The sequence below is a fragment of the Hylobates moloch genome, unplaced genomic scaffold, assembly GCF_009828535.3.
Source record: "Hylobates moloch isolate HMO894 unplaced genomic scaffold, HMol_V3 SCAFFOLD_10, whole genome shotgun sequence".
Taxonomy (NCBI): domain Eukaryota; kingdom Metazoa; phylum Chordata; class Mammalia; order Primates; family Hylobatidae; genus Hylobates; species Hylobates moloch.
The window spans coordinates 12,062,265-12,083,710 of NW_026652285.1; the positions used below are offsets into that span (position 1 = coordinate 12,062,265).

Consider the following 21,446-nt stretch of genomic DNA (forward strand, 5'->3'; position numbering starts at 1 on the left):
AGCCTGGGCGACAGAGCGAGACTGCATCTCAAAAAAAAAAAAAAAAAAAAGAATACGTTGTTTTAAGCCACCAAATTTGTGGTGATTTGTTATAGCAGCCACAGAATACTAATACACCTCTCTCCCTCTAAATCAAACCGGCAAACTACTCTGTGTCTCTACTTCAATTCGTTTATGATGAAATGACATTCTTAAATAAGTCTCTGGACATCCCTATTTTTGTCGTTGTTGTTAGCTGACACCACTGCCCAACAAAGTTCTGCTCTGCTGGCATCACTCTTTGTACATGTTTGGCTGAAAGGAGTTTCCAAGAGAGGAGACAGAATAGGTACTATGATATATAATTCACACAGCAGCATGATAAGCTCCAAAGGCCTGCTCTCAGCTTTGACTTTAACTCATTTTTCATTCGTGTCACTTCTGAATCCAGTCTCACTTTTAGTTCTCCTGTCTACCTTAATTCTCGGCCTCACTTTCATATTGAAATCCCTCTGATATTACTTACATTTCAAAGGCTAAAAATGACCACCATTTACCGAAAATGTGCTTACCAGATGCAAGGGACCATGCTGGGAGCACTACACATCACACAAAAACTGAGACTATACGGCCAGAGAGTGGAAGAGTGAAGATCCCAAACTAGGTCTGTCTAATTCAAAGACTTGTATTCTTTCACTCTTTCAAGTTTGGGATTCTGGATTGCTTGAAAGCCTTCAAAATCAGAAGTCTAAGTACCTCCCCATTTTCTTCCCAATCAAGAGGAATAACATCATTTGGTCAGGAGAACTAGGAACTAGATTGCTGTTTTCTTCTTCTTCTTCTGCAGGGTAGTACTGGGGATCAAATCAGGAGAAGCAGGGAATAACGTGGAAAATGAGCAATGGGAACTTCTTTTCCTTCTTCAAAGGTCCTTAGTCAAGTCCCTTGGATATGAATAGTTAGGTTGTCAGGCCAGGGAGGACTTCACATCTTGGCTTTGATAGCTCCCAAGCAAATGTTCCTGATACAAAACAACTTGAAATCAGTAACTTAGATCAGGCTTTTTCCTGTCTCAGGAAAATTCATCTGGCCATGCTATTGATGATTGCTAAGAACAAGAACCCCGAATTTATTTAAGATGTGTTTATTCACTAAGCATTTCTGTCTATCCACAGTTGTACTTATGTTCACCAGACACAAGCCTGCATGTTCACCAGACATAAACTGTCAAATAGCAACTAAAGGGGAAAAGTTGGTCTCTTTACCCCCAGGTGCCTCCATCTCACCCTCAATTCTTTCATAGAGATGATCCAAAGAGTGTAAATAGAATAGTGACCAAGGGGCCGGGCGCGGTGGCTCACGCCTCTAATCCTAGCACTTTGGGAGGCCGAGGCGGGCGGATCACGAGGTCAGGAGATCGAGACCATCCTGGCTAACACGGTGAAACCCCGTTTCTACTAAAAGTACAAAAAATGAGCCGGGCGTGGTGGCGGGCGCCCGTAGTCCCAGCTACTCGGGAGGCTGAGGCAGGAGAATGGCCTGAACCCGGGAGGCAGAGCTTGCAGTGAGCCGAGATTGCGCCACTGCACTCCAGCCTGGGCGACAGAGCAAGACTCCATCTCAAAAAAAAAAAAGAAAAAAAAAAAAAAAAAAAGAATAGTGACCAAGGGCTCCATTATGCCACTACCTGACTCCGTGTAAGTTTCCTCACTTTTGTTCATTCTTTCATTCGATCAGCTATTTTGGGGCTCCTAATGTGTTCAAATCTCAGCTCTGCCACTTTCTAGCTACGAGAACTTTGTTAAGCTAACCTAAGCCTCCGATTTCTTCTGTGTAAACTGGAGATAATAACAGAGCCTCCTCCACAGAGTATTTGTCAGAATGAAGTGAGATGATACACATAAAGAGTAAATGTGTATTAACATGTACTCTTTGCCGCATATGGTGCCTGGCATGTAATGCCATTTTCATTCAATAATCAATTGTCAGCTAAGCGCAGTGGCTCACGCCTGTAATCCCAACACTTTGGGAGGCCAAGGCAGGCAGATCACTTGAGGTCAGGAGTTCAAGACCAGCCTAACCAACATGGCGAAACCTCATCTCTACTACAAATACAAACAGCTGGGCATGGTGGCATGCACCTGTAATCCCAGCTACTTGGGAGGCTGAGGCATGAGAATCACTTGAACCCAGGAGGCAGAGGTTGCAGTGAGCCGAGATCGCACCACTGCATTCTAGCCTGGGTGACAGAGTGAGACTCTGTCTTAAATAATAATAATGAAAATCAATTGTTGAGTGCTTACAATGTTCTAAACATGGTGCTACCATCTGGGGCTACCCATTAAAATAAAAGCTCTCATTTAGTAACTGCCTTCCTTGAGCCAAATATGCAATTTTCATTCTCAAATATAATCCTCAGAATAACTTGCAAGACATGTGTTATTTTCACATTACATAAATGAAAAAAACTGAGTTCATTGAGGTAAAGCTCAAAGTTACACATCTAGTAAGTGGCAGAGCTGAGAGTTGAATACTGATCTATCTGAATCCAAAGCCCAATTACTCTCATCCTGCCAGAAAGCCTTACTAATAGCTGGAAGAATAAGACACATGTCCCTGCTGGGCTCGGGGGCTCACGACTGTAATCCCAGCCCTTTCGGAGGCCAAGGTGAGTGGGTGGATCACTTGAGGTCAAGAGTTCGAGACCAGCCTGGCCAACACGGCGAAATCCCATCTCTACTAAAAATACAAGAATCAGCCGGGTGTGGTAGTGCATGCCTGTAATCCCACCTATTTGGGAGGCTGAGCCAGGAGAATTGCTTGAGCCCAGGAGGTGGGGGTTGCAGTGAGCTGAGATCATTCACAATCTAAAGAGGGAAAACATGTACTAAACGCATAACAGTACAACATATACAATAACATCGACTGAGCACTCTACGTATTAGGCATTGTTGTCATTGATCTTGTAACAGTTCTATTAGGTAGATGCTATTATTAGCCTCCTTTTTACAAACAGTGACACTGAAGAACAAAGAATTCAAGTTACTTGCCAAAATAGTCCACATGCATGACCACTACGCTCTAGTGCCACTCTAAAGAGTTTGCAATGTATGAGCAATGTTCTCTAGGTGTTCTGAGGAGTGACAATAACTATGAGTGAGCATCAGAAAAGATTTCCTAAATGAGATGATTTGTGAGCTGGAAGCTGTAAGTAAGAAAGCAACAGGTTTCCCCCTCTCTTCCTTTCTCCGCCTTCGTGGTGTGTGCTTGACTCTGCTTCTTGCCGGGTCTTCTCACAAGACTTTTAGGATTAAGCAATTCCTGGCCAAGAAACAAAAGCAAAATCGTCCCATTCCGCAGTGGATTCAGATGAAAATTGGTAATAAAATCAGGTACAACTCCAAAAGGAGACATTGAAGAAGAACCAAGCTGGGTCTATAAGGAATTGCACATGAGATGGCACACGTATTTATGATGTCTGAAGGTCACAATCACATTATCATATCAAGCTGAAAATGTCACCACTATCTGGAGAGTTGGACATGTTTTATTGGGAAGATTTTTTCTCTCTGAATCTGTTATGAATGCTTTGGTTGGCTGAGTTCAGTAATAAATATGTGAGACCTTTCATTTCAAAAAAAAAAAAAAAGAAAGCAACAAGTTGAGAGAAAGGGAGATGAATGGGAGAAAGATATACCAGGTAGAGGAAATAGCACACGCAAAGGCACATTGTCTTCACTGTCTAATCTCTCCAATCCTTAACGAACCAAAGAGGCCTTGAGTGGGTCTGGTACAGAAGACTCTCCATTTGGCTGGGCGCGGTGGCTCATGCTTGTAATCCCAGCACTTTGGGAGGCCGAGGCGGGCGGATCACGAAGTCAGGAGATCGAGACCACGGTGAAACCCCGTCTCTACTAAAAATACAAAAAAAAATTAGCCGGGCGTGGTAGCGGGCGCCTGTAGTCCCAGCTACTCGGAGAGGCTGAGGCAGGAGAATGGCGTGAACCCGGGAGGCGGAGCTTGCAGTGAGCCAAGACTGCGCCACTGCACTCCAGCCTGGGCGACAGAGCGAGACTCCGTCTCAAAAAAAAAAAAGAAGACTCTCCATTTTACTTCTTCATGTCCTTCTACCCATCCCTATCTAACATTCATCACAATCCTCATTCGCCTTTCATATGCCACTCCTCTATTTCCACTGCCAGTCTAATTTAAGCTCCTATTATCTCTCACCTGGACCATTGCAATAGCTTTCCCTGCTTTCGCTCTCTGCCCCCCACCAATATAAACACAGTTGAGGCTGGGCACGGTGGCTCACGCTTGTAATCCCAGCACTGTGGGAGGCCGAGGCGGTAGGACCACCTGAGGTCAGGAGTTCAAGACCAGCCTGGCCAACACGTTGAAACCCCGTCTCTACAAAAGTACAAAAATTAGCCCGGCATGATGGTGGGTGCCTGTAATCTCAGCTACTAGGGAGGCTGAGGCACAAGAACCGCTTGAACCTGGGAGGCGGAGGTTGCAATGAGCCGAGATAGCGCCACTACACTGCAGCCTGGGCGACAGAGCGAAACTCCATCTCAGGAAAATCAATCAATCAATCAATCAATCAATCTAGCCGGGCGTGGTGACGCCTGCCTGTAATCCAAGCTACTCAGAAGGCCGAAGCAGGAGAATCGCCTGAGCCTGGGAGGCGGACGTGGCAGTGAGCCGAGATCGCGCGACTGCACTCCAGCCTGGGCGACTTGAGTGAGACCCTGTCTCAAAGAAAAAAAAAAAAAAAAAACCATTTCTTCCCGCAATCCCAGGGCACACACACACTATAATCCTGCCTCAAATGCTCATTCCCAGTTATGAAACAGGGTACTGGCAAAACCACTCTGCCTAACGGTAGCCCCGACTGCCGACGGCGGGGAATTATGGAGGGGGCGGGGGAGAATTGCTGAGAACTTGGAAAGCGACTGGTCTCTCAGGATAGAGACCGCGACGCAAAGAGGTGACGGAAAAGATGCGTCCGCCATCCCTTCTGCTCCACCCCTGACGTTCGCCTCGCACCAGCCCCGCCTCAGGGACGCCCACGTGACCCGATGGCCGCCGTGGGATTGGTTGTTCGGCGAGAGCCGCGCTAGGCTGTAAGACCTGAGCCTGGCGGAGAAGCAGAGGAGAGGGACGCTGGAAGCATGTTTGGCCCGGGACAGAAATCTGGAGGGCTTGGCTACCTTCATCCTCCTCAGGCCGGAGCAGGCTTCCTGAGAGAGTCCAGGTCGTAGGAGTTTTACCACTTAGAAAAGCGGGCTGCAGATTCCTTCCTGGGTGTTTTGTTCAAGCCTTGGCTCCGGCCTTACTCTCAGTCTTCCCAGGAGTTCGTGGGATTTGGACCCTAGATTATTAGTATTATTTTGAGGGCCTCCTGTGTGTAAGCACTGGTTGTGCGCAGATGGCTGTGCAGAGCGCCATGAGGTAGAGGCTGGGGAAATGAGGGCTTTGGAGGTGCTTGAGGTGTGGTCTTTACCTACGTGAAATGTTGGAGGTAAGTCGGATTTATAACTTGTGTTGATGCTTTTATAATCTAGGATCTTAGGGTTTAGTAGGAAGAGTCGCTCATTCAATGAATTAAACGCTCATTCCTATGTACTAGGCACCATTCCGAGTGCAGTGGCTACAAAGACCAGTAGAACGTAGTCCTGGTTCTTTAGGAACTCTGTGATTGGGCAAGTGGGAGAGGGGGCGGAAAACGTGAACTGGTGAGTAGTTGGCGTGTGATGCGTGCCGTAGTGGAAGAAAGCGCTGTGAGAGTTAGAAGAGGGGGATGATTGAAGGAATTAAGGACATTTAACAGAAAGTGATATTTGAGTAAAGTTTATTTTTGTTTGGTTTTTTTGAGACGGGAGTCTCGCTCTGCCTCCCAGGTTGGAGCCCAGTGGCACTATCTCGGCTCACTGCAACCTTCGCCTTCTGGGTTCAAGCAGTTCTCTGCCTCAGCCTCCCAAGTAGCTGGGATTACAGGCGCACACCACCACGCCCGGCTAATTTTTGCGTTTTTAGTAGAGATGGGGTTTCACCATGTTGGCCAGGCTGGTCTTGAACTCCTGACCTCCTGATCCACCCGCCTCGGCCTCCCAAAGTGCTGGGATTACAGGCCAAAGCCACCGCGCCCGGCCTTGAGTAAAGTTTAAAAAGTATACTTAGAGTGGGTATTTATCCCTCCATGAAAGCGCCTTTTACTCAGCCAGCACAGAGCCATCCCTTTGCCCTTCCAGATGCCTGACTGGGACCTTGCTTATGGATGTGTGAGCTTTTAATCTCTGGCTGTAATCTTACCCACTTCAACCTAAACTTGGGATGATTACTCTTGACCCTTTTTTTGAGTGATAAGGCAAATCTCCTCACACCTGGGCATTTTAAAGTTATATACTCTATGTTTAAATATCCCCCTTAAAAAGCCTGAGCTATATAACAATCTAGATGTGACTATCTTACTCTTTTCCCACAAACTAAGAATCCAAATAATGTTAAAAATCTTAAAAAAAAAAAAAAAGTATACATAGGTTTTCTCCCCATCGAAAGGGGTGGAGAAGGACTCCAGGAACTAGGAAAGCGTACCTGCCGCATGTGGCTGGAGCACATGGGAGGTTTGCCCAGCTGACAATGAAGCAGATAGGGAGGGATTCGACTTGTAAAGATCTTGAATTACATGGTAGGCTGGCTGTCTGGATCTTAAAATACAAAGTGAAATAGGTACACAAAACAGGTATTAATGTGCTTTCATAATTCAGAAGGACAGATATTTCCTGTTGGATTGATGAAAAAAGGCTTCATGCAAAAGATGGCGTTTTGAAGGGTTGCAAACTGCAGGGATACGATTTTGAAGTACAGGAAGGATTTCTGCAGGGGGGAAAGACTTTCTAGATGGAGGGCATAAGGTCAAATAGAGCCAATATGAGGATTAAGGAATAATCTGGGTTGATTAGACTGTAAGATATGTTTGGGGGCCAGGCACTGTGGCTCACGCCTATAATCCCAGCACCTGGGAGGCCAAGGCAGGTGGATCACTTGAGGTCACGAGTTTAAGACCAGCCTGGCCAACATGGTGAAACCCTGTCTCTACTAAAAATACAAAAATTAGTTGGGCATGGTGGCTCATGCCTGTAATCCCACCTACTTGGGAAGCTGAGGCAGGAGAATCGCTTGAACCCAGGAGGCTGAGGTTGCAGTGGGCTGAGATTGCACCACTGCACTGCAGCCTGGGCGACAGAGCGAGACTCTATCTCAAACAAACAAACAAACAAAAGACATGTTTGAGTTATTTATGGTGTATTTAAGGATAAATTTGGGTCTGTTTTGAAATATCTTGATTGCTAAACAAAGTCGTTAGGACTTTATTTCCTAGACTATGGGGAGCAATTGAATGCTTGTGAGTAATCACACCCCCATATATAAGGGTTAGTATGTATGTAAGATTCAAAGTACATTGGATGGGAGAGAAACTGGAGGCAGGAGGCCCATTGAGATAGCAGTATTGTCTGCCAGAAGGAACGTGGGGTTTAGAGCCAAGCACTCATTGGTTCAGAGCTTGGCTTTGTTCACAAGTTTCATTATTTTTGGCAGATTTATTTAAATTATTAAGCTCTGATCTCTGTCTCAAAAGAGGGAAAGTAACTTATGAAGTGCCTGTTACACAAGGGTTATGCTTGAAGGCTTAAACAGAGGCTGAGGCCTCTGTTTGCTTTCTTTCTTTTTTTTTTTTTTTGAGACAGTATCTTGCTCTTGTCGCCCAGGCTGGGGTGCAGTGGTGCAATCTCAGCTCACTGCAACCTCCGCCTCCCAGGTTCAAGCTATTGTCCTGCCTCAGCCTCTTGAGTAGCTGGCATTACAGGCGCCTGCCACCACGCCCGGCTAATTTTTGTACTTTTAATAGAGACGGGGTTTCGCCATGTTGGCCAGGCTGGTCTCGAACTCCTGATCTCAGGTGATCTGCCCGCCTTGGCCTCCCAAAGTGCTGGGATTACAGTCATGAGCCACTGTGCCCAAGCTCTTATTTCTAATGTGTACCCATTTCACCCATAGATGATGAGCTAAAAGGTCAAGCATAACCCTTGTGTAACAGGCGCTTCATAAGTTAGTTTCCCTGTTTTGAGACAGAGATCAGTCTGTCGCCCAGGCTGGAGTGCAGTGGCGCAGTCTCAGCGCACTGCAACCTCTGCCTCCCTGGTTCAAGTGATTCTTGTGCCTCAGTCTCCCAAGTAGCTGTGATTACAGGCACCCACCACCACGCCCAGCTAATTTTTGTATTTTTAATAGAGACGGGGTTTTGCCACGGTGGCCAGGCTGGTCTGGAACTCCTGGCCTCAGGTGACCTGCTTGCCTCGGCCTCCCAAAGTGCTGGGATTACAGGTGCAAACCACTGCGCCCGACCTAGTTTACCTCTTTATGGAGCTTAGTTGCTGATTAGTGAACACAGACCAACAGCTGTCGGTTTTAACTAGGGAATATCAGTCTATTGATGTTTATAGATGGCTGAAGGCAGTATATGGTGGCCCCAGAACTTTAGACACTGAACTTTGAAAGTCTGAAGAGGCCAGGTGCGGTGGCTCACGCCTGTAATCCCAGCACTTTTGGAGGCCGAGGTGGGCAGATACTTGACGTCAGGAGTTCAAGACCAGCCTGGCCAACGTGGCAAAACCCCATTTCTACTGAAAATGCAAAAATTAGCTAGGCCTGGTTGTGCATGCCTGTAATCCCAGCTACCTGGGAGGCTGAGGTGGGAGGACTGCTTGAACCCAGGAGGCAGAGGCTAAAGTGAGCTGAGATAGTGCCACTGCACTCCAGCCTGGGTGACAGAGTGAGAATCCGTCTCAAAAAATAAAGAGGCCAGGCGCGGTGGCTCACGCCCATAATCCCAGCACTTTGGGAGGTTGAGGCGGGCGGATCACAAGGTCAGGAGTTCAAGACCAGCCTGGCCAATACGGTGAAAGCCCATCTCTACTAAAAAATACAAAAATTAGCTGGGCGTGGTGGTGCACGCCTGTAGTCTCAGCTACTCGGGAGGCTGAGGCAGGAGAATCACTTGAACCCGGGAGGCAGAGGTTGCAGTGAGCCGAGATTGTGCTACTGCACTCTAGCCTGGGCGACAGAGTGAGGGAGTGGAGTGGAGTGGAGGTCAGGTTTCTCATTCACAAATTGATTTTTCAGATTGTGAATTACCCATGCTGTGCCTTGCTTTCTTTATTTTCCATGTCCTTCCTCATTAGCAAATCTAAAGGTAGGACCCTAGAGAAAAATGAAATTGAACCTTTTATTTAGTTGTTACTGAAAAAATATATAAATCTGGTAATCATACCTCAAGTTCTCTTTCCAGCTCTGCAGTTAATTTCCTATGGATCTTCAGCAAATCATAGCCTCTCTGGGTTCTTGGACTCTTCAGATAAAAGATTCTGGTTTAAAAACTTTTATGAATATAATTTTAATCTATGTTGGCAGAAGAATTATAAATCAAATTGCATATTAAATGAACTGGAGTTTATAAAGAAATTTAGTAGAAAATCTTTTCTAGGCCCGGCGTGGTGGCTCACGCCTATAATCCCAGCACTTTGGGAGGCCAAGGCTGGCAGATCACTTGAGGTCAGGAGTTCAAGACCAGCCTGGCCAACATGGTGAAACCCCATCTCTACTAAAAATACAAAAAATTAGCCAGGCGTGGTGGCAGGTGCCTGTAGTCCCAGCTACTCGGAGAGGCTGAGGCAGGAGAATGGTGTGAACCCGGGAGGCGGAGCTTGCAGTGAGCCGAGATTGCGCCACTGCACTCCAGCCTGGGAGACAGAGCGAGACTCCGTCTCAAAAAAAAAAAAAAAAAAAAAAAAAAAAAAAAAAAAAAAAAAAAAAATACAAAAATTAGCTGGGTGTGGTGGCACATGCCTGTAGTCCCAGCTATTCGGGAGGCTGAGGCAGGAGAATTGCTTGAGCCCAGGAGGCAGAGGCTGCAGTGAGCCGAGATTGCGCCACTGCACTCCAGCCTGGGCGACACAGTAAGACTCCGTTTCAAAAAAAAAAAAAATCTTTTCTAGGCCAGGTACAGTGGCTCACACCTGTAATCCAGCACTTTGCAAGGCCAAAGAGGGAGGATCACTTGAGCCCAGCAGTTTGAGACCAGCCTGGGCAACATGGCAAGACCCTGGGCATGGTGGTGCTCACCTGAGATGTCAGCTACTCAGAAGGCTGGGGTGGGAGGATTGCTTGAGTCCAGCAGTTTGAGGCCACAGTGAGCCATGATCGTGCCACTGCACTCCAGGCTAGGTGACAGGCCAAGACCCTGTCTCCAGAAAAAAGAAAGAAATTTTAAAAAAGAAAATACATTTTCTAAAGATTTTGCTTTTGAACTAGGCTAAGGGCAGGCTTATGGGCTCAAGCCTGTGATCCCAGGGTTTTGGGAGGCCAAGGCAGGAAGATCACTTGAAGCCAGGAGTTTGAGACCAGCCTGGGAAACATACCGAGACTCTGTCTCTACAAAAATTTAAAAAGAATTAGCCAGGGGTGGTGACGTGCACCTGTAGTCCTAGCTACCTGGGAGGATCGCCTGAGCCCAGGAGTTTGAGGCTACAGTGAGCCACGATCAACCACTGCACTCCAGCCTGATTGACAAGAGTGAAACCTTGTCTCAAAATAAAAATAGATATATATTAATTGAAAACAGGCCAGGCATGGTGGCTCACGCCTGTAATCCACACACTTTGGGAGGCTGAAGAAGGTGGATTGCTTGAGTCCAGGAGTTTGAGAACAGCCTGGACAACATGGTAAAACCCTGTCTCTACAAAAAGTACAAAAATTAGCCAGGTGTGGTGGCCTTTGACTGTAGTCCCAGCTACTTGGGAGCCTGAGGTGGGATGATCGCCTGAGCCTGGGGAGGTTGAGACTGCAGTGAGCCATCATCAGGCCATTGCACTCCAGCCTGGGTGACAGAGTAAGACCCTGTCTTAAAAAAAAAAGAAAGAAAGAAATATTAATTAGAAACCCGTGGTTGAAACTTACCTGAATAGAAGGCTTTATTTTTTTCATAGGTAAGCCTATGTTTTCTTGGATGTGAAACTAGGGCACTGGGTTGCTCTTAGGTAATACAAGGAGACGAAATGCAGCGATGCAATGATGAGTGAAGTAGTCTGACCTGGTATTGCCATTGCTTCACTGTTGGCTTTGACCAGGGTATGATCTCTTAATCTTCTCTCTGAGCTGATTCTGGTTGTGGTTTTTCCACACAGGTGTGTTGTATCCTGTTTGGACACTGGTTTTATTATGTTTAAGATGTTTCTTTTATATTCTTTTGAATTACTGATATTCTCATGTTTTTCTTCTTAGGTTGAGATGAAAACTCTTGCTTTGAATTCTTCATGGAGGACTACATCATTTCAATCCTGAATCTGGCTCAATTCTATTACTCACTTATTACTGTATTAAAAACGTTTAATTGGCCGGGCACAATGGTTCACGCTGTAGTCCCAGCACTTTGGGAGGCCAAGGCAGGCGGATCACTTGAGGTCAGAAGTTCGACACCAGCCTGGCCAACATGGCAAAACCCCGCCTCTACTAAAAATAGAAAAATTAGGCCGGGCGCAGTGGCTCACGCCTGTAATCCCAGCACTTTGGGAGGCCGAGGCGGGCAGATCACGAGGTCAGGAGATCGAGACCATCCTGGCTAACACGGTGAAACCCTGTCTCTACTAAAAATACAAAAAATTAGCCGAGCGAGGTGGCAGGCGCCTGTAGTCCCAGCTACGCAGGAGGCTGAGGCAGGAGAATGGCGTGAACCCCGGGGGGTGGAGCCTGCAGTGAGCCGAGATCGCGCCACTGCACTCTAGCCTGGGTGAAAGAGCAAGACTCCGTCTCAAAAAAAAAAAATAGAAAAATTAGCCAGGCGTGGTGGCACGCGCCTGTAATCACAGCTACTTGAGAGGCTGAGGTGGGAGAACTGTTTGAACCCAGGAGGTGGAGGTTGCAGTGAGCCGAGATCACGCCACTGCACTCAAGCCTTGGCATCAGAGTAAGACTCTGTCTCAGTAAAAAAATAAAAAATAAAAAAATGTTTAATTAACCATGATATTTGCTTTGGTAAAATCTTTGAGGTTTAATGAGAATTTTAAAATCCATTATACTTTTCTTATGGCATATAAAAGTTTTAATATTTTATTTTTTTATTGTCTCAACTAACATCATAAATGTCTTAATGTTAAAATCCATGGGATATTCTATTTAAAATTTTAGCTTTATCACCTTTATGCTATCAGAGAATGTGCTTTGAACTGGTAAAATGAGTTAAATATTGGAAAACACCTATGTCAGCAGAAGCTCTTAAAAATCATTTTCATCCTTCCTCTTCTAGTGATTTTTTTTTAACCCATGTTTTCACCAGTCTGCCAATCCAATGGCACAAATGCTCCTACATAGGCAACTTAAGTGTTTCTTAAGTTGATGCAAGGTATTTAGCATGAGGCTGAATTCTTGTTGTTGGAGCAGAGGATTTTTGTTCCAACTACTGAATTGGCAAAATGTTAATATAAAAACACCTCAAAAAGTCAAAGGTAGTCTGAATGAAAAATTTATTTTAAACACCTCAAGTAATCTTTACATTTCTACAAAATCATAACAGTTCTTTTCCAGAAACATTTATTCTTAAAATCTACTTAAGTGTTTCATAGAAACTTTAGTAATAACCAGAATAATTCATGACAGTTTAGCAAACTCTTAGCAGCAAGCAGAAAGAACTTATTAAAATATCCTTTCTTTACACAATTAGATTAGTATTTTGCTTCATCTCTTCATTGCTTGTTAGCTTTGCTTTTACACAGGAATCTTCAGACTACTCTCTGTAACACTCAACCCCTATTCCTTTTTTAACCAGTTTCTCAAGAAAGATATGGAGAGCTCATAAAGGAATATCCTTAAGTACCCTAAATATCCAACTTTTAAGATATCCTTTTTTATCCTTAAAAGCTGATAAACGACAGATGTCACTTAACAAATGTCTCACAGTATATGGAAGGAGCTTTTTTATTTTCCCCCAAAGTGTTTCTAAGCATTTCTATCAAGAGCAGGTCTACATTTCTTATCATTTGCAAACTGATGAAATTTCCACCTTACAAACAGGCAGGTAAATGCTTTCTTTTCTAAAAAGAAGGCTTGCTACCACCTCACTGTTCACTTTATTTTTTATGCGGTCTAACCTGGGTTTTTCCTAAGACCTATATTTCTTATATTTTAAGGAAAGGGATCGGCAAAAACTTGTATACTCATTATTTTGTTTAATCTCTACACTGGCCCTCATATCCCCCGCCAGTCCTGATTCTTCTACTTTAAGCAGCTTGGTCAACTGTAAGTAGGGTTCTAGAGAGCAGGCTAAAAGTGTAGGATCAAATGGGCATATCCTTTTAAAGAAATCCATATAGTCATTTAAAGTTCATGTAGTTATGAATTGAGGCTGAGAAGTGTCAACTCAATACCATGCTGAAACCAGCTCTGTGGCATTACAGCGCAATACTTTTGTTGGAGGATAAGACATGATTCCCTTTCAGTTCTCAGGGGAGTAGAGTTTAATCAGATGTTGTACTTCTGTTGGATAACCTGTGATGGGACAAGCTTGGTGACTCCTCACATAATGAAACACACAGCGGTAACAAAACACATAGCCAGAGGTGGCAAGAACAGTATCATTCACCCGGGTTTTACGACACAGTGGGCACACAGTCTTCATTTTGGGTAAGAGGGGAGAATCAGAGTTATACTCTAGGTGTACAGGTGGTGGTGGAGTAGGCAGGGCAGTCAATGACTTGATGGTTTCTTGATTTTCAGATGAGTACCACCAGTCAAGGAACTGCAAGAAGAATACACCCACAGAAAGGCCAGTAGACAGGGATAAGGCAACACCCCCAACAGCTTTCTTCAGAGCTGACTTTATCTTCTCACTAACACTGTTGGTAGAAAAGAACAAGGAGGTAAAGGGAGAAACTTTATTTAGATATAATTACAAAGTGACTGACATAAATGCAGTTCTTACATTTTTCATCAGAATCACTGGGGGACTGAATGGTTGGTAGACTGGTACTATCTCCTTAAGGATCTATTCTAAGTGATTCTTTCTAACTTACAGTATTTTAGGAGCATAGGAGCTAAGCTTTGTTTTTAGTAACATGATTAGGGTTTGGTTTTGTGTTTTGAAAGAGAAATCAGTAGAGAATTTGATTATATAGATCTCCCTTTTTTTAGTGGAAGATAGTGACCCAGAAAAAAAAAAAAAAAAAAAAAACCAATTCACTTAAAAAACTTAGCAGTATTGAGGAATGTATATATTTGAACTTGTAGGAGAACACAAATATGAACTAGAAGGAGCACAGCATCATGATTAAGAGCACAGTCTTAGGCTGGGTGCAGTGGCTCACAGAGCACAGTCTTTAGAATTGTATTGATTTGGTTTGAATCCCAGCTCTGCCACCTGCTAGCTATGTACCTACGTGACCTTGGCAAGGTACTTAACTGCTTGGGTTTTGTTTCCTCAACTGTAAGCTAATACATTTACTTCATTGGGTTGTGTTGAGGATTGAGATAATGTACGTAAAGCAAGCACCTAGCCCAGGACCTGGGACACAGCAAGTATGCACTAAAGTATACCTAGTATGGTGAAGGTTACCAGGATGACAGTCCTTGTTTTATGGACACAAGGAATAGCTTTTCTGTGACTATGAAATACCACAAAGTTAACAGGGAGGTGAATTTCACAAAACTGGGATAAGATTTTAGAATACTAACTAAAGATCTTTTGGAAATGTTAAGGCCTTACCTCCTGGCTGGTTGCTGCATCATGCTGGCCTTAGCTGGTTTGTGCTCCAGAGCTTGTATATCCTGAACTGTTAGTCGACCTAGCCGAACTCCAGCCAGCCTCAGCAGTGGTGAGTGATGCTGAGCTTTTCCTAGGATGTATCGAAGTTGTTGTACAAGAAACCATCCTTCCCAGGCCATGTTCACAAATGGGTAGGCTGCCAGGAAGGCTCTGTAAAATCGTTTCCAGCGGGAAGAAGGGGGATGAATAGAATATTCATCTTCTTCTCTCAGGCTAGAAACCAGCTTCTCCAGCTTCACTTTCAGATAGGGAAGAAGAACCAGGAACATAATTGATTTCCAAAGCTGCTGCTTTGGGAGACCAGCACTAGCCAATCTCTGAGACTTGTGAGTGTCCCCCATTACAATTCTCTTTAAGCCATAAAAGTTTTCAGAAAATGAGGCACTGGTTCTAGACAGATAATGCTGCTGGAGCAGAAGATCTAGCAGAGTAAAGATTTCATCAAACCACCTCCACAAGAAGCCATAGTAGGTGGGATTTGATTCTGCAAGAACCTAAAGCAAAATAAAGCAGTAAGTGAAATTCATTCCATTACACAAGTTCCACACCTATTTACATTCCCCCTTTTCCTCTAAAGTCTACAAATTTTGTCTTAAATAAGTCACTTTTGGACCCTGAAATGCTGGGTATTCAGTACAGGTCTCTACACATAACAAAGACTCAATAACTCTTAAGTCATGGGATACAAGTTATTTGCAAATTGGCTATTTCAAACGCTAGGCTATCAAATAAGCACAAATTATTCGTTTGTTTTTTTTACCCAGTTGTCCCTAAGACCTTTCCAAGAATTAATACCTTACCTTGACCACATGCTGAAGAGCGGGTCTCACTGCTGTCATTAAACTGTCCTGTGCTACCACCTCAAAGATGGATGGCTGGTCATCGGCCACAGAAGCAGTTGTGATGTGAGCCCCGTGCTCAGCCATAGTTTCCTGTGTGTACTGGCTTTCACTTTTCCCACAAACTCTCTCGTGAGCATGAACTTTTTCGGGAGGAAGAGTATCAGATGAGTGCTCAGTCTTAAAGGTAAACTTTCTGCATGATATCTGAAACTCGAAACTCAATCTTATGGGCAAAAATGAACTGGGGAAAAAAAGACCTGGAGGCGGAGGGGAGTCTCAAGAAGGTTAAGAACAAAGTTAACTCGGACGTGGGTGGAAGTGGTATGTGGCGAGGGGGTAACTTGTCAAATGCTGCACGTCAGGGCAGAGCGTGACTGTGGGGGACCGGTATGGGGGAAGGAAAGCGATCCTCTGGAGCTGCGAACCAGAAACCCCCCCTCCTCCCCAATCGTGAGAGCTCAAAAGCCAGCCGACTCTGAGGATTCAGTCGTGCCACCGTGAGCCCGGGACACGAGGGCTGACTCCAGCTGTTGGCTTTGAGTATCCCCGCCCGCGCCCGTCCTTGCTCGCTGACCCCAGGCGAGGCGCAAAGAACCCACGACGCCACGTTTGAAGGGAGGTCTCCGCTTTATGACAGAAGCCGCACCCGGAAATGAAACTGCCAGGACCTCAGGGACGCCTGGCGGAAGAAAGGCGCTCTAGTTCCGAATGCGGTCCGGAAACCAGAACTAGAGAACTCTATGACCCACCTGAACTTCCGCTCCCGCCCCGCTGAAATAGAAGAGGGCCTTTGTTGGCTGGTTTTGGCTATGAATTCTTTGCTGGTTTGGTTTACTTTTCGTAGCTGGGTCTGCATGGTAGCCTCGCTGGAAAGCTACAGCTCTGAACCTCTCTCTGCGAGGTCTTTTTGACAAGCTGTTGGGGGCACCGCGCAGACGTCTGGCGCCGGGAGCCAGAGCTCGGGCCCATTGCTGAGCCCTGTGTTCCTGCAGGAGATGGAGCTAGGGGCGGAGGGAGGAAGGGAATCGGGAGGTGGAAAGGACTTTGCTGTACACGCGCAGCAGGGATGGTGGTTAATTTATATGTCTTAGCCTTCCAGAAATGATTTAAAGCAACATAGCAGGAGATAGGAGCCTTAGATTTATTGCCGCCAATTATAAGGAAAGATGATTGGATTGAGAAAGGTTCATGCTTGTTCCTCAGTACTTGAGACGGTTAATTTTCATCCAAGCTGGTAGTTTAACGGCTTCCAGGTTTTGGCTATGTTCAAGCATAACTGCATGCACTTGCTATACTGGATGAAAATGGTCTCCATCCTTGAACACAGTTGGATATGTCACCACCAGCGATATGAATACAGTGCTAAAGCAGAGGGAGCTTTATGAATTGTAACTAGCATGCACTAGGGATACTTGACTGAAAGGTTCCTTTCGTGCCGTTTTTATACCAAAACGAATGTGATTTACCTTAAGGTTTGTAAAGTGCTTTTATGTTATGTACAGCTTTGTCTCGCTGAAGTTGGCTGACACAGCCTTATTGAATTTGGATGAGAGTTCCACCTCTCCTCCCTTCCTCTGGGAAGTGCCACCTCTGGACTAAATAGCTGGGAATAGAAGGTATTGTTTACTGCCCTAGAGGCCCTTATGTTATAAAAATAATTGGTTTGCATAATGAGAACCCTCAAAAACAAGGTTTGGATTTAGTGATTCCAATAGGAGAGAAAACCTTACAAATTGTCCTTAATTACAGTTATAAAAAGTGTTTTTTACTCTACCAAAATACATTATATTGATACATGATTTTTACCTTACAGAGTTTTAAGACTAGACATAGTTTATCCATATAAAGCACTTGGATACGTATTAGGTGCTTGTTTAATAGTAACTGTTATGTACAAGCTTTTCTTAAGTGAATAGCAAAAATACAAAGTTGAGAAGTAGCATCAACTAAATCAAGCAGGAAATTAAACATTTTTGTCACTTAGGGATCTTTGGTTATAAGCAACAGAAACAAACAGGCTAATTTAAACTAAAACGGAATTTATTAGAAGTGTATGGAGTAGCTCACAAAATGAGTAAAGCCAGCCCTGAAAGAACAAGAACTTAACAATACTATTGGGACTGCCTAACAGGAATTAGAAGTTCTTATCCAGGCAACGTGTTGCAGTGAACGAGCTTCCACCAATTTCTGTTTGTGACTCTGCTCATGATACAAATTTCGACTGACCTCTCTTGGTTCAAGTTCCCTGTCCACCCTGTCTTTCACTCTTAGCCAGGGGAAGGCAAGATGTCTTGATTGATAGTCCCATGGAAGTACTCCAAAAGTTAACTAAATGTATGGCATAAGAACACCTATAATCCCAGCACTTTGGGAGGCTGAGGCAGGTGGATCACTTGAGGTCAAGAGGTCGTGACCAGCCTGACCAACATGGAGAAACCCCGTCTCTACTAGAAATACAAAAAATTAGCTGGGCGTGGTGGTGCATACCTGTAATCCCAGCTACTCAGGAGGCTGAGGCAAGAGAATCGCTTGAACCCGGGAAGCAGAGGTTGTGGTGAGCCGAGATTGCACCATTGCACTCCAGCCTGGGTAACTGAGCGAGACTGCGTCTCCAGAAAAAAAAAAAAAAAGGAAAGGTAGGGCCAGGTACGGTGGCTCATACCTGTAATCCCAGCACTTTGGGAGGCTGAGATGGGTGGATCACTTGAAGTCAGGAGTTTGAGACCAGCCTAGCCAACATGGCGAAAACCCATCTCTACTAAAAATACAAAAATTAGCTTGGAGTGGTGGTGCATGGTGGCGGATGCCTGTTATCCCAGCTACTCTGGAGGCTGAGGCAGGAGAATCACTTGAACCTGGGAGGCAGAGGTTGCAGTGAGCCAAGGTCACACCACTGCACTCCAGCCTGGGAGACAGAGTGAGACTCTGTCTCAAAAAAAAAAAAAAAAAGAAATTTGCAAGTCGAATAAGAGGTCTGGGAGGCCCAAATCTTTTAGACATGATAATCGGAATGCCCTTCTGAGGACATAACAAAGACCTAAATTATGAGGAGCCAGCCATATAAGGAGTTGGGGAAAAGAATATTAGGCAGAAGGAAGAGTATTGTGAAGACCCTAAGGTGGGAAAGAGGTTGGTGTGTTTGAGGGCTATTATAGCTGGCAAAAGGTGAAATGAGGAAATGAGCAGTGACTGAAAGGCACAAAATGATGTTAGAGAGGTAGACAGGCCAAACCATGCAGGGACTCACAGGCCATGGGAACGACCCTGGATTTTAGTCCAAGTGCAATGGGAAGCCAATGAAGGATTCACACACCAGAGATGTGATCAGGTGTATATATATATATATATATTTTTTTTTTTTTTTTTTTGAGACAGTTTTACTCTTGTTGCCCAGGCTGGAGTACAATGGCATGATGGCTCACTGCAACCACCGCCACCCGGGTTCAAGCAATTCTCCTGCCACAGCCTCCCAAGTAGCTGGGATTACAGGTGCCCGCCACCACGCCCGGCTAATTTTTGTATTTTTAGTAGAGACGGGGTTTCACCATGTTGACCAGGCTGGTCTTGAACTCCTGGCCTTGTGATCTGCCCACCTTGGCCTCCCAAAGTGCTAGGATTACAGGCGTGAGCCACCGTGCCTGGTCAGGTTTATATTTTTTAAAGATGTCTCTGATGGTTTTGTGGGTATGCAGTATTTATATCAAGCTTTACATTTATGATATATGCACATTTTTGTTTTTGTTTTCTTGAGATAGAGTCTCGCTCTGTAGCCCAGGCTGGAGTGCAGTGGCACAATCTCGGCTCACTGCAACCTCCGCCTCCCGGGTTCAAGTGATTCTCCCACCTCAGACCCCCCAAGTAGCTGGGACTACAAGCATGTGCCACCACACCCGGCTAATTTTTGTATTTTTAGTAGAGACAGGGTTTTGCCATGTTGGCCAGGCTGGTCTGAAACTCCTGGCCTCAAGTGATCCCCCTGCCTCAGCCTCCCAAAGTGCTGGGATTACGGGTGTGAGCCACCACATTAGGCCAGATATGCACGTTTTTAAATGTATGTTATACATCCAAAAAAGTTAAACAACCTGGCCACTATGTGGAGAATGGTAGAGAGAAGACTTATAGGCTTCTAATAGTCCAGGCAAAAGGTGATGGTGGCTTGGATTTATGAGATTGAATAGAGGGAGGTGGATGACTTGGAGATTTTTTTTTTTTTTTTTGAGACAGAGTCTTGCTCTGTTGCCCAGGCTGGAGTGCAGTGGCGCAATCTCGGCTCACTACAACCTCCGCCTCCCGGGTTCAAGCAGTTCTGTACCTCAGCCTCCCGAGTATCTGAGATTACAGGCGCCCACCACAACACCCGGCTAATTTTAGTAGAGATGGGGTTTCACCATCTTGGCCAGGCTGGTCACAAACTCCTGACCTTGTGATCCACCCACCTCGGCCTCCCAAAGTGCTGGGATTACAGGCGGGAGCCACAGCGCCCAGCCACGGCTTTGAGATTTTAAAGGTAGAATTGACAACTGGAGATGGATTGGATGTGGCAGTTGAAGGAAAGGGAAATCAGGAATGACCCCTAGGTTTCTGGCTTGAGCAGCTCAGTGTAATTTATTAAAATAATCACAATTATAGGAAATAGTTCCATAGTCCATGCTATGTGCCAGCCATAGTTCTAAGTGCTTTACATGTAATTTATTTCATTGTTCAATATTATGATTAGATGTTACTATCTTCCTTCATTTTATAGATGAGAAAACCAAAGAAAGGAGCACACAGATGGAGGAAACTGAGGGAAGAATAGCTTTCAAACATGTTAGGCAATAAGAAGTTGATGAAAGTTTTTGAACAGCAGAGAGGTATGAATCAAAACTCTTAAATATTTTTCTTTTTCTTTTTTTTTTTTTTTTGAGATAGAGTCTTGCTTTATTGCCCAGGCTGGAGTGTAGTGGCGCAATTTCGGCTCACTGCAACCTCCTCCTCTCAGGTTCAAGTAATTCTCCTGCCTCAGCCTCCCTAGTACCTGAGACTACAGGCATGTGCCACCATGCCTGGCTAATTTTTGTATTTTTAGTAGAGTCAGGGTTTCACCATGTTGGCCAGGCTGGGCTCAAAGTCCTGACCTCAGGTGATCCACCTGCCTTGGCCTCCCAAAGTGCTGTGATCACAGGCATGAGCCACCACGGCCAGCCTCTTGAAGATTTTTCTAATGACATCTTTATGAAATCTACCTCTGTCTCCTAGGAGTTGTACCTTGAACGAGTTTTCTTTCTCTCTCTCTCTCTCTCTTTTTAGAGACGGTCTTACTCTGTCATCCAGGCTGGAGTGCAGTGGCATGATCATGGCTCACTACAGCCTCAAACTCTTGGGCTCAAGTGATCCTCCCACCTCAGCCTCCCAAAGTGCTGGGATCATAGGTGTAAACGACTGTGCCCAACTCTGTAACCAGGTTTTTCTAACCTCCTCCATCTCCTTAATATTTAACCCAGCAGTATAGTTATCAATTTGGTGATGAAATTTGGGGAACAGGTCTAGGCTAGAGATAAGAGATTTTGGAGCCATATATGTAAGAAAGATAATTAAACCCATGGTATGCTAAAGGGTTAGTGTAGAGAAAATGTATGAGTATAGAACTAAACTTTAAAAAATTGGCTGAGTTTGGTGGCTCATGCCTATAATCCCAGCATTTGGGGAGGCCAAGGCAGGAGGATCACTTGAGCCCAGGAGTTCCAGACCAGCCTGGGCAACATGGCAAG

General features: G+C 45.0%; 2 protein-coding genes, 1 non-coding gene and 1 pseudogene across 5 annotated transcripts in view; 3 read left to right on the forward strand and 1 right to left on the reverse strand.

Annotated features, from left to right (window-relative positions):
• The first annotated feature begins 3,165 nt into the window (after positions 1 to 3,165).
• LOC116474321 (large ribosomal subunit protein eL39-like) lies at positions 3,166 to 3,420 on the forward strand (annotated as a pseudogene).
• Positions 3,421 to 11,104: 7,684 nt separating this feature from the next.
• Positions 11,105 to 11,199, forward strand: LOC116476032 (Z30 small nucleolar RNA). The gene has a single exon (XR_004250104.1). It is a non-coding gene; the product is annotated as a Z30 small nucleolar RNA (small nucleolar RNA).
• A 1,344-nt stretch (positions 11,200 to 12,543) lies between these two features.
• PEX12 (peroxisomal biogenesis factor 12) lies at positions 12,544 to 16,302 on the reverse strand. Its single transcript, XM_032163013.2, has 4 exons — positions 16,271 to 16,302; positions 15,655 to 15,836; positions 14,795 to 15,348; positions 12,544 to 13,928 (listed from the first exon to the last, which is right to left on the reverse strand). Exons 2-4 carry the CDS (start codon positions 15,778 to 15,780, stop codon positions 13,529 to 13,531), a joined length of 1,080 nt encoding a protein of 359 aa, XP_032018904.1. The 5' UTR covers positions 15,781 to 15,836; positions 16,271 to 16,302; the 3' UTR covers positions 12,544 to 13,528.
• Positions 16,303 to 17,143: 841 nt separating this feature from the next.
• AP2B1 (adaptor related protein complex 2 subunit beta 1) overlaps positions 17,144 to 21,446 on the forward strand; it is a 146,025-nt gene continuing 141,722 nt past the window's right edge. The window contains exons 1-2 of one of the 3 annotated variants that reach the window (XM_032162987.3): positions 17,144 to 17,312; positions 20,441 to 20,549. The gene's annotated coding sequence lies outside the window, so the exon portion shown is untranslated. Of the gene's footprint in view, positions 17,313 to 18,656; positions 19,025 to 20,440; positions 20,550 to 21,446 lie in introns of those variants that run through there. The other 2 variants (XM_032761062.2, XM_032162986.2) reach the window with 2 other exon arrangements.

What these genes read in the sequence shown, in the direction of transcription:
- PEX12 (XM_032163013.2), bottom strand. Translation starts at nt 15,780, where the DNA reads ATGGCTGAGCACGGGGCTCACATCACAACTGCTTCTGTGGCCGATGAC. An exon ending in CTCTTCAGCATGTGGTCAAG is followed by an intron (nt 15,349 to 15,654) that starts GTAAGGTATTAA and finishes ATTTTGCTTTAG; the next exon opens with GTTCTTGCAGAATCAAATCC. An exon ending in ATGCAGCAACCAGCCAGGAG is followed by an intron (nt 13,929 to 14,794) that starts GTAAGGCCTTAA and finishes TTCTACCAACAG; the next exon opens with TGTTAGTGAGAAGATAAAGT.